Below are 13,555 nucleotides of genomic sequence, written 5' to 3'. Positions count from 1 at the left end.
GTAACTTGCTCCCTGAACTCTTGTAACAGAAACGAAACATATCAGTAAGGACAGCAGATTTCTTTCCCTCAAGGCCATCAGTGACCTAAATGTTTTTTTTAGAAAATTAATGAGAGTTTCATGGTCACCACTACTGAAACTAGTTTCCAATTCTAGTTGCTTATTAATTTGAATTTAACTTCTATCAGCTGGTGGGATTTGAACCCATGTCTGCAAAGCAATAAACTGGATGATTACTAGTCCAGTATGTCACTATCTACATTTAATTAACAAAATTGTATAGATATATATCACACAAAACAAAATGAGTTGAGATAATGCACTTTTTATTTAATTGTGATAGGAATCGTACAAGTTACCAACAACACCAAAACTTGAGTAAATGAAAATGCACACCTAATGTCTTGCATTAGTGTATTTTTGACAGTGCAACATCAAAATCTAATCCAACCATCCACCTAAAAGTGAACATTTGAGGTGATTGCATGACAAAGTTCTGTCTGATATGAAGAAACACAACATTAAAAATAAATGGTCAACATTACATTGCAACAACAGACCAACAAGTTAGAAGCTTCCATATTCCCACAATTCACTAAGCAGTGACAGGCAAAATTTGGATTAACTCAAATCATTTGGAAGCAGTTTTGGAGGGCGCTTCATTCAATTTTGTGAATAATATAGGTTTCCCCCTACCATTACTGTTATGAACAAATCATAAACTGTTATGATATGCATTCTTCAGAAATAATGATCATTCTTTCATGAATTGTAAATAAAAAGTAAGTAGTTGTTTTAAATGTTACCCTAAAAGGTGTGACACTTTATTACTAATTAGTTTTGATGCTTTCTGATTAAGCAATGATATTGGAGCAGTCATGTATCTAGTAGACGGTAATTATACTTGGAAAGCCTTAATTGGTTATTATGTGGTTTTGGGACATGAAAGATGTTATGTAATTGTACATTTTCTCTCAGATGTTTTATTACACGTGTTTGAGGCAGATTTTTAGTTGGAATGGGCTTCCCAGCAGTGAATTTCAAATCTCAGCACAGGCAGAAAATCTGTAGTTATTTGAATCACTGAAATTCACTGAATTTCTCCAAACCTATTCTCACCCAGAGCAAGCCTAAAGTAGGCAGGAAATTGGTGTTAGCAAGCGAAGATTAGGTGGTCGGTATGGACTGGAGAGGGTTGTTGGCTGGATTTCTTACACGTAAGTGGGGATGATGGAAACATGGGCTGCGTCTTTACTGGAAGGATCTGGAGGTTTACTGTAGCTTTCATGCTTATGCCCTAGATAAAGTTGTGTGATAAGTCTCGATATACAATTAGAGTGACTTTAGCCAAGTGCCTTATTCTCTCGCTGAGCTGATGTAACCAGCTCAAAGTTAACTGCCCACACGGCCGGTTTCAGTTAGGCAACAGGGATTTAAATCTATCCATATAGTGTTAATCAACTCTTTTGCTATACATGGCGTTCATTATTGGCCATTAGTTCATGAATTCATCAAGGATGTTTATTACTTTTCAGCTGCTATATCTTTCCTCACTGACACCAACCTGGTAGCAGTACAAAAGAATAAACATTCTGGAAAACATTCAGACTTTGAGTATTTCAGTAGTTTTGAAGATTTTAACTCTTTAATATGTGTATTTTGAGCAAGATAAAATCTCGTCCAATGTTTCTTGCAAGTTGTTATGTAGGAGATGCAGCAGCCAGTTTTTGCACAGCAAACTTCCACAAAAAGCAACATGGTAGCATTATAGCACATGTGATTATGGGAATCCCTCAATATGTTCTCAGAGATGACGTACCCTTTTCTGATACTGCCTAGATGCAAATATCAGATTAAAACTTGTCATGGATTTTACAGGCAAAACACAATATTTCTCTACAGAAAATATCAGAGGAGAGGATTAAAATGAATTTAAACTATGTTTCAAGAATAACAACTTGCATCTACGTAGGTTGTTTGTTCTTGTCGTAAATACTATAGCTGGAATGATATTCACACAAAGCAGAGGCATTTTAATCTAACCTATCAATTGGAATGTTAGTTCTCAATCCTGCCCAATATGGACATCGATGGTGAGTGAGACTAAGGAATGAAGGGTTATGTGGACAAGGCGGGGCAGTGTAGTTGGGAAACAATTTTCCATCCATTCTGACAGATGGATCAGGTTAGAATTTCCTCTAGTCTCTCTATCTGAAATGTTGACCTGTTAATTTTCTTCAGATTCTTACTGCCTGTTTTCTGTGTTAGGCATTTTTATTTAACATGAGTTTCTGTTTACATACAATTACAAAGTATTTTCAGCACAAGAGGCGTTTTGACACAACTAATCTATTCTGGTGTTGACCCATGCCTTAGTTAATCTTACCCTAATGGCACAGTCTTTTATTCCTTTCTCTCTTGTATATTTATCTAACTTGCCCTTAAATGCATCCATACTAGTCACTTTAACTACTCCATTTGGTCAGTTTGCCATAGTCTCAGCATGGTCCATGAAGCAGTTTATCCTGGACTAATTCTCAGGGGGAGTGGAGGGGGGAAGGGGGGTGGTGGTGTTGAGAGTGTTTTGTTAAGAATATTTAAGTGTGCACCTGCAATGCCAAGGATAACAAGGCTATGGTCCATTGTTGGAAATTGGGATTAGAATAGTCAGGTGGCTGTTTTTGACCAGCACTGACTTGATGTGCTCAAGACGAGAAATCGCCCAGAGTATGTTAGCCTTTGGAATTATCAACCAGAGGGTATAGATGCTCTATCGTTGAGGAGATTCAAGATGGACTTTTTAAAAAATTCATTCATGGAATGTGGATGTTGCTGACCAGGCCACTGTTTATTGCCCATCCCTAATTGCTCTGAAGAAAGTGGTGGTGAGCTGTCTTCTTAAACTGCTACAGTGTAGGAACACCAAAGTGCTATTAGGGTGAAAGTTTCAGGATTCTGACCCAGCAACAAAGAGGTAATGATACAATTCCAAATAAGCATGGTGTGTCTCTTAGAGAGGAACTTACTGGTGGTGTTCCCATGCATCTACTACCCTTGACTTTCTACGTGGCAAACGTCATGTATTTGGAAAGTGCTGTTGGTGGGGTCTTGGTGAGATATTGCAGTGCACCTTGTAGATTGCACCACTGTGCCTTGATAATGAAGGAAGTGAATATTGGATGTGGTAAATGGGGGTTGATGAAATGTTGGGAATCAAGGGATATGTAGATAGGGCAAGACAGTGGAGTTCAGGGAGAAGATCATGCATGATCTTATTGAATGGCGGAGGCTTGAGGAGTGATATGGCCTCATCATGGTCCTGTTTCTTATTTTGTTTTGGTGGAAATTTCATTGGCCCACCAATGTGTACTGGCAGAGATACAAGTCCCAGGCTCCAATCTACGACACTGCTCCTCTCAAGACTGCTTCAAGAGCCAGACTGGTGTTCCCGGGAAGAAATATAACCTGTAACTGTGTCTGTGTCTAACTTCTCCTGTGTTTCCAATCAGACGGTGTGTGGGGGAAAGCATTCCCTTGTATAAGATCATTTACTCTCCAAAAACAGTTTGATAGGCTTTTGATAATGTTGGTTGAATCATGTTTATTTTAGAAATATGTTTAGCATTTAATTATTCAAATATAAAAATATAAAATTAGCAGCAAATTTTAGTAATATATTTGGCCCCACAGAATATAGCACCAATTAGGAATAAAATATCTGTATGGCGTTTTAAGAAGTTAGTGGGTCATTTTTCTTTTAATTGTAAAAATTGCTGTTATGAAAAGCCAAACCATAAATGTGTCAAATTCAATTAACTGAAATGAAAAGAACGCAAAGTCCAAGTTACAATAAATTAATGGTTCTGCATTTTGACAGTGGTTCAGTTGTCTATTACAATCAAGTGCAGGAAGGTTAAATTATCTTTGCAGTTATAGACAGCAGCTGGATTTACATGACAGGACACCGAGTCACACTAACAGCACCATGAACTGCCACCGCTTTCTTGAATGATACTGGCTTCGCATTGATCGTTACTTCCCCCATGCAGCCAAAGAATGGATTACGAGTTGGCAAATGATGTAACTGTACATTATCTGAAAGTACAAAAAGATCAATACATTTTTAGAATAAAATATAACTATAAAATACAACTTAATAGAATAGAGCATATGTATTAAGAATAGAGGCATAGACTATTTTCTGAATGGACAAAGGCTTCCGAAATCTGAAGCACAAAGAGACCAGTTCAGGATTCTCTTAAGGTTAGCATGTAGTTTCGGTTGTCAGTTAGGAAGTCAAATGCAATGTTAGCATTCATTTCAAGAGGGCCAGAATATAACAGCAGGGATGTACTGCTGAGGCTGTATAAGGCTCTGGTCAGATCGCATTTGGAACATTGTGAGCAGTTTTGGCCCAGTATCTAAGGAAAGATGTACTGGCCTTTGAGGGTTCTAGAGAAGGTTTACAAGAAAGATCCCAGGGATGACAGGCTTGTCACATGAAGAACAGTTGAGGACTCTGGGTCTGTACTCAATGGAGTTTGGAAGGATATGGGGGGAATCTGATTGAAACTTACAGAATACTGAGAGGCCTGGAGAGAGTGGACATGGAGAAGATGTTTCCACTGGAAGGAAAGAGTAGGATACTAGGGCACAGACTTAGGGTAAGCGGACAACCTTTTTAAACTGAAAGGAGGGAGAATTTCTTCAGCCAGAGGGTGGTGAATCTGTGGAACTCATTGTCACAGATGGCCATGGAGGCCAAGTCATTGAGTGTGTTTAAGGAAGAGATAGATTACTAATTTTGATTAGTGAAGGGATCAAAGGTTGTGGAGAGAAGGCGGGAGAGTGGAGTTGAGAGATGTATCAGCCATGATTGAAAAGAGGAGCAGACTCGATGGTCTAATTCTGCTCAAGTGCCTTATGGTCTTATAATCCATTCAAAACCATATGTCAAAAATTTAAGGTAACATGTACTAAAATACGTTAGAAAATATTTCCTTGTATTATGAAGGCCATTCTTTCTCTTATTTTTCCATTTTGTGCTGTGTGGAATAAAGAACCACAAGGTATTCTACCTAGTTTGCTAATCAATATTGATCCCTGAACTACCATCAGATTACCTGGTCATTATCACAATGTTGTTTACGGTGGAGTCATAATGTATATTAAAGGCTTTATCTTGATCAGTAGGTGAATCCAGGGTTATGGGAAAAAGGGCAGGAAAGTGCTCATGAGAAATGTCATATTAGCTGTGATCCTATTGAATGATGGAGCAGGCTCTAGCGGCCAAATGGCCTACTCCAGTTCCTATTTCTCACAGTCTTATGGGAGTTTGCTGCATTCAGATTGGCAGCCACATTTCTACAGTGGCTACATTTCTTACGTGCTTAATTGGTTGTAAAGCACTTTAGAAATTTTTAATTGAGGAAGAAACTATGTGAGTGCAACAAATTCCTTGACATCAGTGAAAATACCTTACTGCTGTTCTGTCCCCTTTTTGGACACATCTTTCAAACCATATCACATTCTCCAGATTAAGAAGGGTCACTCTAAAGTAAATCGCTTATTGAAGTACTAATTACCTGGTTGCATCATATGCTCCTCCGTGAGTTCAGTAATCGCAAAATACTGGCATTGGGTTGTGAAGTTGCCTTATAGCACTTAGAGGTTGTTGTGGTAGGACAGAAGGAGGATAAAGAATGAGGATAATCCTTTTAACTTTGGCGGGGTGGGGGGTGGGGTGCTGGTGCAATGTAACTTTCCTACACTCTCAGTTAACCATATACAAATAGAATGTAGGAGTGGGAGCAGGCCATTCAGCCCTTTGAACCTCATCCACCATTCGATAAGATCATGACTGATCTGTTGTGGTCTAAGATTATAAAGAAATCTTGATCAATTTGGTCAATGGGCTGAGGATTGGCAGATGGAGTTTAATTTGAATAAATGTGAGGTATTGCATTTCAGTAAAACAAACAAGGGCAGGACTTATACAATTAATGGCACAGCCCTGGGTAATGTTGTAGAACAGACAGACTTAGGCATATAGGTACATAATTCTTTGAAATTTATGTCACAGGTAGACAGGGTGGTTAAGAATGCATTTAGGACGCTTGCCATCATTGCTCAGACCTTTGAGTATAGGAGTTGGGATGTCATGTTTAAGTTGTACAGGATGCTGGTGAGACCACTTCTGGAGTACTGTGTACTGTTCTGGTTGACCTGCTATAGAATATTATTAAAATTGGAGAAGGTTCAGAAAAGATTTACCAGGATGTTGCCGGGAATGGAGGTTTTGACTTATAAAAATAGGCTGGGACTTTTTTTTACTGGAGCGTATAGAGGTTTATAAAATCATGAGGGGCATAGAAAAGGTGAATAGCAAGGGTCTTTTTCCAAGTGTGAGAGAGTTCAAATTAGGGGACATTTTTAAGGCGAGAGGAGAAAGTTTTAAAAAGGACATGAGGGGCAACTTTATACATGGAGAGTGGTTCATGTGTGTATTGAACTTCCAGAGGAAGTGGTGGATGTAGGTACATTTACAACATTTAAAAGACATTTGGATAAGTACATCAATAGGAAAGGGTTGGAGGGATACAGGCCAAACACAGGCAGGTGGGACTAGTTTAGTTTGGGAACATGGTCATCGTAGATTAATTGAACTGAAGGGTCTGTTTCCATTCTGTATGACTTATGACTCAATGACTGAACTCCAAATTCCACAATCTTTGACTCCTTTGTTGATTAAAAATACATGAAACTCAGCTTTGAATGCATTCAATGACCAACCTCCACTGCCTTCTTGGGAAGCAAATTGTACAGATAAACAGCCTTCAGAAAAGAAATTCTCCTCATCTGTCTTTAAAGCAAGACCTCTTATCCTTAAACTGTGGTCCTTAGTTCTAGTCTGTCCAACAGAGGGAAACATCTTTAGGAACTACTTTGTCAAGTCCTATCAGGATCTTTTCTGGTTCGATAAGATTACCTCTCACTCTCATTAACTTCAAAAGATATAGGCCCAACCTGTTCAACCTTTCTTCATCCCAGGAGTAGTTAGTGAACCTTCTCTGAACTGCTTCCAATGTCATTATATCAACTGAATTCCAGGTGTGATACTACCAAGGCTTTGAACAGGTGCAGTATTTCCTGACTTTTTTTTAATATCCAGAAATGCTTTCACGCACCACTGAAAGTCTTTTTTCCACCATTAAATCACCTGTGTTAATTTTTACCTGAATCCTCCACCATAAATCACCTGTGTTTCTAATTCAATCATCAGTTTACAGGCAAAGTCCATCAGGGACAGTGCATTGACAATGAAAGTGAGGGAAAGGTGGGGAGAGGGGAAGGAGACTAAATCAAAATGGAGTTGGAGAGGGAAATAAGGCATTCCATCAGCCCCTGTGGTGCCCACCTCTCTGTCTCTGAAGGCTTTGAGTGTTTGTGGATTCCACATATTCCCTCTCCAAGATACCCAGGTGTAGTGTAGCTGCAGAAGAGGGGAAGGCAGTCAGGAACTAGGACGCCCTTCACAACCATCTGCCTGGACCTGTTTGATGGCGATTTTGGCCAGCCCAGGAGAAGCCCCAGGGGGAGGTGCTCCAACTTGCCTGCCTCCACTTCATATCAGAGATCAGGAGCGTAGGGCTGAAGTGCAACCAAAAGCACAACAGAAGGTTTCTCAAATAACTAAAAATGAGATGCAAACATCCAAAATCATTGTCAGCAGTCTCCACAGCACCATGAAAGGTGTCCTGACTCTTTTATTCCCCTTGTAATAATGAGTATTGACAAATAAACTGTTGAATTAGACATTTTAGCCCAAAGACTCAATTTGCTTTTTATAACCTGAGACTTTGTAGAGCGCTCAAACATTCCATCATGCCATGTACAGAAAGCTCCATGATCTAATGCACTCAATAGTCCCCTACATATTTTAATATGAACAATTGTAGAATGTATTTATAAGAAAACAAATTTTAATCATGGATAAATTATATTGAATATACAGGGCAAACAGGCCCTTCAACCCATTGGATCTGTGCTGGCATTTATACTTATTCCAAATCTCTTCCCATGCAATCTGTCTCATGTCATTTTTCATGTGGTATCACATTTTGCTGGATAACATTCCTGTGAAGTGACTTGGGATGCTTTGTGATATTAAAGGCACAATATAAATGTACTTATACATATGCCGTTACTTGAGCTAACATATGTTCAGGTGAGATGAACAGGTGCAATGACCAAGGCAAATCTCAAAATAATGATTTTTCACTTTACAAAAAGCTTCTTACCTGGGATGCCACCGACGTAGAGAGGGTCGGCAGTATCAGTGGAGAGTGAAGCAGCAGGTCCTACAACATGGTCACGTTCTGTGTCCACATCAAGTTGCACCACATTATTTCTTTTAATCACTGTTAGAATACAAAACACAAAGAACAGTAATTACACTTCAAAAAGTAATTCTTTGGTTGTAAAACATAAGCAACTAAAACTGTGATTGAAAGCGCCTTTTGTTGAGTGAGGGCTTGGGAATTACGGAACCAAGGCACATAAACAGTTACATGATATGTATCATAAACACGATATGTATCATCCATGATCTAATTAAATGATGGAATACGTTCAAGAAGTTGATTAGTCTCCTCCTGTTCCTGTTTTCTTAAAGCACTTTGGGACTTGGGTGAAGCATGAATGCAAGTTTTCCTTTCATGTATTTGGTACAGCTGTGAACATTTGAACAAATATTAATCGTTATTTACAATGATGATTAAAAATAAGCATATATCCAATGTCCTCAGCCAATGTCGATCCCTGAACCAACAATACCAAAACAGATTATCTGGTCAATATGGCCATCTCTGTTTGTGGGAGCTTGCTATGCACCAACTAGTTGATGTAGTTTCCTACCTTACAGCAATGAATACACTTCAAAAATACTTAGTTGATCCCTACAGTGCGAAAAGAGGCGATTTGACCCATCAAGTCTGCATCGACCCTCTGAGCAGCATCCCACCCGGTCCCTAGCCGTATCCCCTTAACCCTGTATTTACCATAGCCAAACCTCCGAACCCGTACATCTTTGGACTATAGGAGGAAATCGGAGCACATGGCAGAAACCCATGCAGACACGGGGAGAACACGCAAACTCCACACAGACAATCACCCAAAGCTGGAATGAAACCCAGGTCCCTGGCGCTTGATGCTGCAGTGGTAACCACTGAGCCACCACAACAATATAGAATTACTGGTCTCAAACCATTAATTCTGCTTTCTCCCTACAGATGCTGCTAGACCTAATGAGTTTCTCCAGCAATTTCTAATTTCAGTTTAGAAAATTTCCAGCATCTGCTGTTCTTTGTTTCATTGTATTGGAATATCTTGTGGTTGTGGGACCCTAAATAAATGCAAGTCTGTCTTTCTGCCTGCATCATGCCTTTCTGAGAAGGAAACTGTCAATGATTTATACAACAAACAAAAAAAAACAGAAATTTTTTGTCTTCCATGTATTTAAAATATGAAAGATTTCCCCATGTGGAAAACACAGGGAAACTTTACTCCTACCAATGTTGAGAAGAGAGTTTGCTGGTTCAAAATCCTGCAACTCCCACCTTAACAGCACCTTGAATGTCCCTAAAACTCAAGGACTGCAGCAGTTCATGAAGACAGCACATCAACACCACCACCAACTTCCACAGGGCAGTTAGTGATGGGCACTAAATGCTGGCCCAGCCAATCATATCCTTCTCATATGAATAAATTAAAAGATTAAATATCCCCAGATATTTACTTTTGTTATTTTAGAATGATGACCAAACCAAATCCTCTATGTCTATAAATCTGTTCTGTACATTTATTTGTAATTTTGAGAAGAGGAGTGTTTGCTGGAACTGACATAAATGTTTGCAGAAAGTAAAACTTGTCTCATAAAATGGTACAGCACGGAAGGAGCCCCATCATGACACCTATCGTGTCTGCCGACTCACTGAAGGAACTATCTAATTAGTCCTAATGACACTAATATCAGAGAAATTTCAGATTCTGGAGAAATCCTGGTGATTCCAGGATGGTTGGAAATCATGCCTCACACCCTCACCAAACACCCGCTTCAAGGCACAAATTTCATCTCACCCCTTCCCAAACTTTGACTCTTCTATCTCCCAATAAACAATATCTATTTCATCATCTTTGAATTCTACCTGAACTAATCCTCTGAAATCTGCTGTTGACAAACCTGTCAGATCTCTAGTGAATGTACTGCTTGATAACAGATCTATTTTCAGTCTCATATAACAAATATTGATTTTTTAAACATGCTTCCTAATGAATGTTGCAGTCGATATGCCATTTTATTCTGAACTTGTCTGTATTTAAAATATTCCCTGTCTTTTCTTCACTGCTGTGAATTAAAGCGAAGGATACTCACCTGCTATTCTGTGCCACTGTCCATCACACAGTGATTGAGGTGTGACTGATGTATTGAAATCACCAGCTCCATTGTTGACATGGACAGTAACCTGAGGATAGAAATTAGAAAATGTTCAGTTCATTTTTCAAGAAAACTAGCCTTTGTTTTCTGTATATTGAAAGAATTGTGAGAAAGTAATTTTGTATAGCTCTGAGTTGCACTCCAGTAGAGCAGGAACACAGGGCATTTGTGAGACTGGATCACACACAGGCCCAGACTGTATGAAGATAGCAGGTTTCCATCCAAACCCTTCACATCAAATGTTGAACCAAGACCCTGTCCACCTTCTCAAATTGATGTAGAAGATCCCATGTCACAATTATAAAGAGGAACTGCAGAGTTCTCTCTGTTATAATAGTCTTCAATCACACCACAAAAAAGGAATATCTATTCATTGCTATTGTGGAAGCTGGCCCTGGGAAAACCTGTTGCCATGTTTCCTACATTACAACAGGGACATCACTTCAAGAAAGTGCTCATTTCATTGATATACAGCATTGGAATAGCTTGTGGTTGCAGAAGTTCTGTGTTAATGCAAGTCTTTCTTCCAATAACCAGTTTTTTGTCATTACAATCCAACAGCTTCATGGTTGCTTTTATTGGTTCTAGTTTTTTGTTCTTAATTTTAAATTTAAATTATCAACCTTTTTCTATGTCCTTACCCTAACCCCACCACACCAGACCTTGTCATCACATGGACTGCTACCACAATTATCTCCCAATGTCAGCTACTAATGGACTCAATTAGCAGCCGTTTATCCGTTGTCAAACTGTTGTTCTCGCTCCCTAGGCTTCATTTCCACTGTTGTTTACTCCTCCCCCATCTCCCCTCTCCCCTCCCCCACCCCATCTTCAGCATATATATCAACCTTTTGCTAGCTACAGTCAGTACTGAAGGAGGTCACTGGACCTGAAATGTTAACTCTGCTTTCTTTCTACAAGTGCTGCCAGACCTGCTGAGCTTTCTCAGCAATTTCTATTTTTGTTTGTTCTTTCCTGAAAATAAATTGAGTTTGCTATCAGATACTACAGGGAGCCCACATGTGAGCTCAAGCTTGATATGTGTCAGTGTTCTGACCACTGAGCATTGTGTTATCCATCATCTCTAATGAAAGATAACATTAAGAGGCCCACGATTACTGATAATTGTGCTGTTCAATGAAAACCAAAACATTTTGAAAAATGAGAGGTAAAACTGAATTATTTGAAGTAATAATTAGCCATGATTCAGTTGCTATTTTATCATTAACCCATACATTCGTTGCTACTCTTTCACAATAATTTTATATGTATCTATATAACAAGTCTCAGAGGGAAACATTAATTAATGGTTCTTCAAAGTCTTGAAAATGTTTAACAAACTGTGCAAAGGTGATGAAGCAATTTAATGAGGTTAGCAGTCTGTGATTGATAGTTGGCGGTCAAGAATAATGAGCTTTTGTCTCAGCAATGGGGAGGGAAGGAATGTAATTACATGTATAAGCGAAAGAAAGGCAAAGTAAGCATGCATCATTATTCTATTTAGTTAGTGTTCTACAATTGAAAGATTATTTAAGTCAATCTAAGAGTATTTACAGGAATAATAAATAGCTTATTAGGATATTGTAGATATCTATATATAATATGTACCCAACTCATTGGCTAATACAATAGTGTTACTATTCACCCTGTTACTCTCACTAGTTGGCAGAGGCCATTGATGCATCAAGTCTCAAGAAATTACCGTGTGGTGTAACCACTTGCACCATTATTTTCTTCTCTTCCAGACCTATCATAATTGGTTTTTCTTCAGATAAGGAAGTGTCACCTATTGTTGCTATCAGATTATTAACATTTCAAATATGTAAATATATTTTTAGTCTCAACATCTCTGCCCTTACATTTCAGACTTGTTTTTCTTTACGCACATGGCTTTCAGAAAACAAAATACTGGCAGTGAGGTGCCAGCCTAGATTTTTGCTCAAGTTTTTTGTTTCCTTTATTCATTCACAGGATGATGGCATTGCTTTTAGGCAGCATTTGTTGCTGATCCTTAATTGCCCAGAGAGCAGTTGAGAGTCAACCACATTGCTGTGGGTCTGGAGTAGCATGTAGGCCAGACCAGGTAAGGATGGCAGTTTCCTTCCCTAAAGGACATTAGTGAACTGGATGGTTTTTTCCTGACAATTGGCAATAGTTTCATGTTTATCACTAGATTCTTAATTCCAGATATTTTACCATCTGCCGTGGCGGGATTCAAACCCAGAACATTATCTGGGTCTCTGGATTTACAGTCCAGCGATAAAACCACTAGGCCATTGCCTCCCCACTTCTCCAGCAGAGTACTTAAATCCATCAGCTCAGGCATGAGAGCTCTATACACTGAGGCACAGTGGACACTATGGCAGAGATTATAACATCCCATATAACCGAACAATTATAAAAATTATTGTTAAGAAAATAACAGCTGTTCCAATTATATTTGATTTGATAGTCTGTTGCATGTTCTTCAAATTGATAATATTCTGCAACATTATTTCAGTTCTTTGCAACTTTTCCTGCTCATCAAAAAGACTTTGATTATTTAGATAAAGCAATAAGCAATGATTAAAACTCATCAGAGCAGAGTTTTCTAGCCACAAATGTTGTGTGTCTGGCCCAACTGCTCTTTGCATAGTTGATGGTAAATAATCGATGCAAGTATTAGAAAGAAATTGAATGGAAGCCAATCCTGGAGCAATAAACAATTCCGTGCTGTTCACCAAAGGCCTGCCAGTTTCAGTCTGAGTGACAGTGGTTGTAAAATGGTTCTAACTTGGAAACTGGCAATTAGTCTTGTTTTTAATGAGGGTAGGAGCAGTATCAATGAGCTCAGAAAATTAACTTTTGGCTACAGTAGAGATGACTGAGCAAATCACCTGACAAAAAAAATTACTAGAACTCTTTCAGGACTTAATGAGAAGGATAGACAAAGGCGAAGTAGTAGATTTAATATGTTCGGATTTTCAGAAGGAGTTTCATAAGGTACCACACCATAGGCTATTTAATAAGAGCCCATGGTGTTGGAGATAGCATTTTAGCATGGCTACAGGATGGGCTAAC

At 38.8% G+C, this 13,555-nt stretch overlaps 1 protein-coding gene across 1 annotated transcript in view; it reads right to left on the bottom strand.

Moving 5' to 3' along the window:
• Window positions 1–309: 309 nt before the first annotated feature.
• The window catches only part of LOC109928639 (laminin subunit alpha-3-like), a 306,680-nt gene continuing 293,434 nt past the window's right edge, over window positions 310–13,555 (bottom strand). The window contains exons 75-77 of the mRNA XM_048596214.1: window positions 10,433–10,523; window positions 8,301–8,420; window positions 310–4,095 (exon numbers count right to left, since the gene is read on the bottom strand). Of these exons, the coding sequence (XP_048452171.1) occupies window positions 3,950–4,095; window positions 8,301–8,420; window positions 10,433–10,523 (357 nt within the window). The 3' untranslated portion in view covers window positions 310–3,949. The remainder of the gene's footprint in view (window positions 4,096–8,300; window positions 8,421–10,432; window positions 10,524–13,555) is intronic.

This window comes from Rhincodon typus, chromosome 4 (assembly GCF_021869965.1).
Source record: "Rhincodon typus isolate 14 chromosome 4, sRhiTyp1.1, whole genome shotgun sequence".
Taxonomy (NCBI): Eukaryota; Metazoa; Chordata; class Chondrichthyes; order Orectolobiformes; family Rhincodontidae; genus Rhincodon; species Rhincodon typus.
Note: the sequence above shows the minus strand (reverse complement) of the source record. Positions and strands in the feature narration are given on the sequence as shown.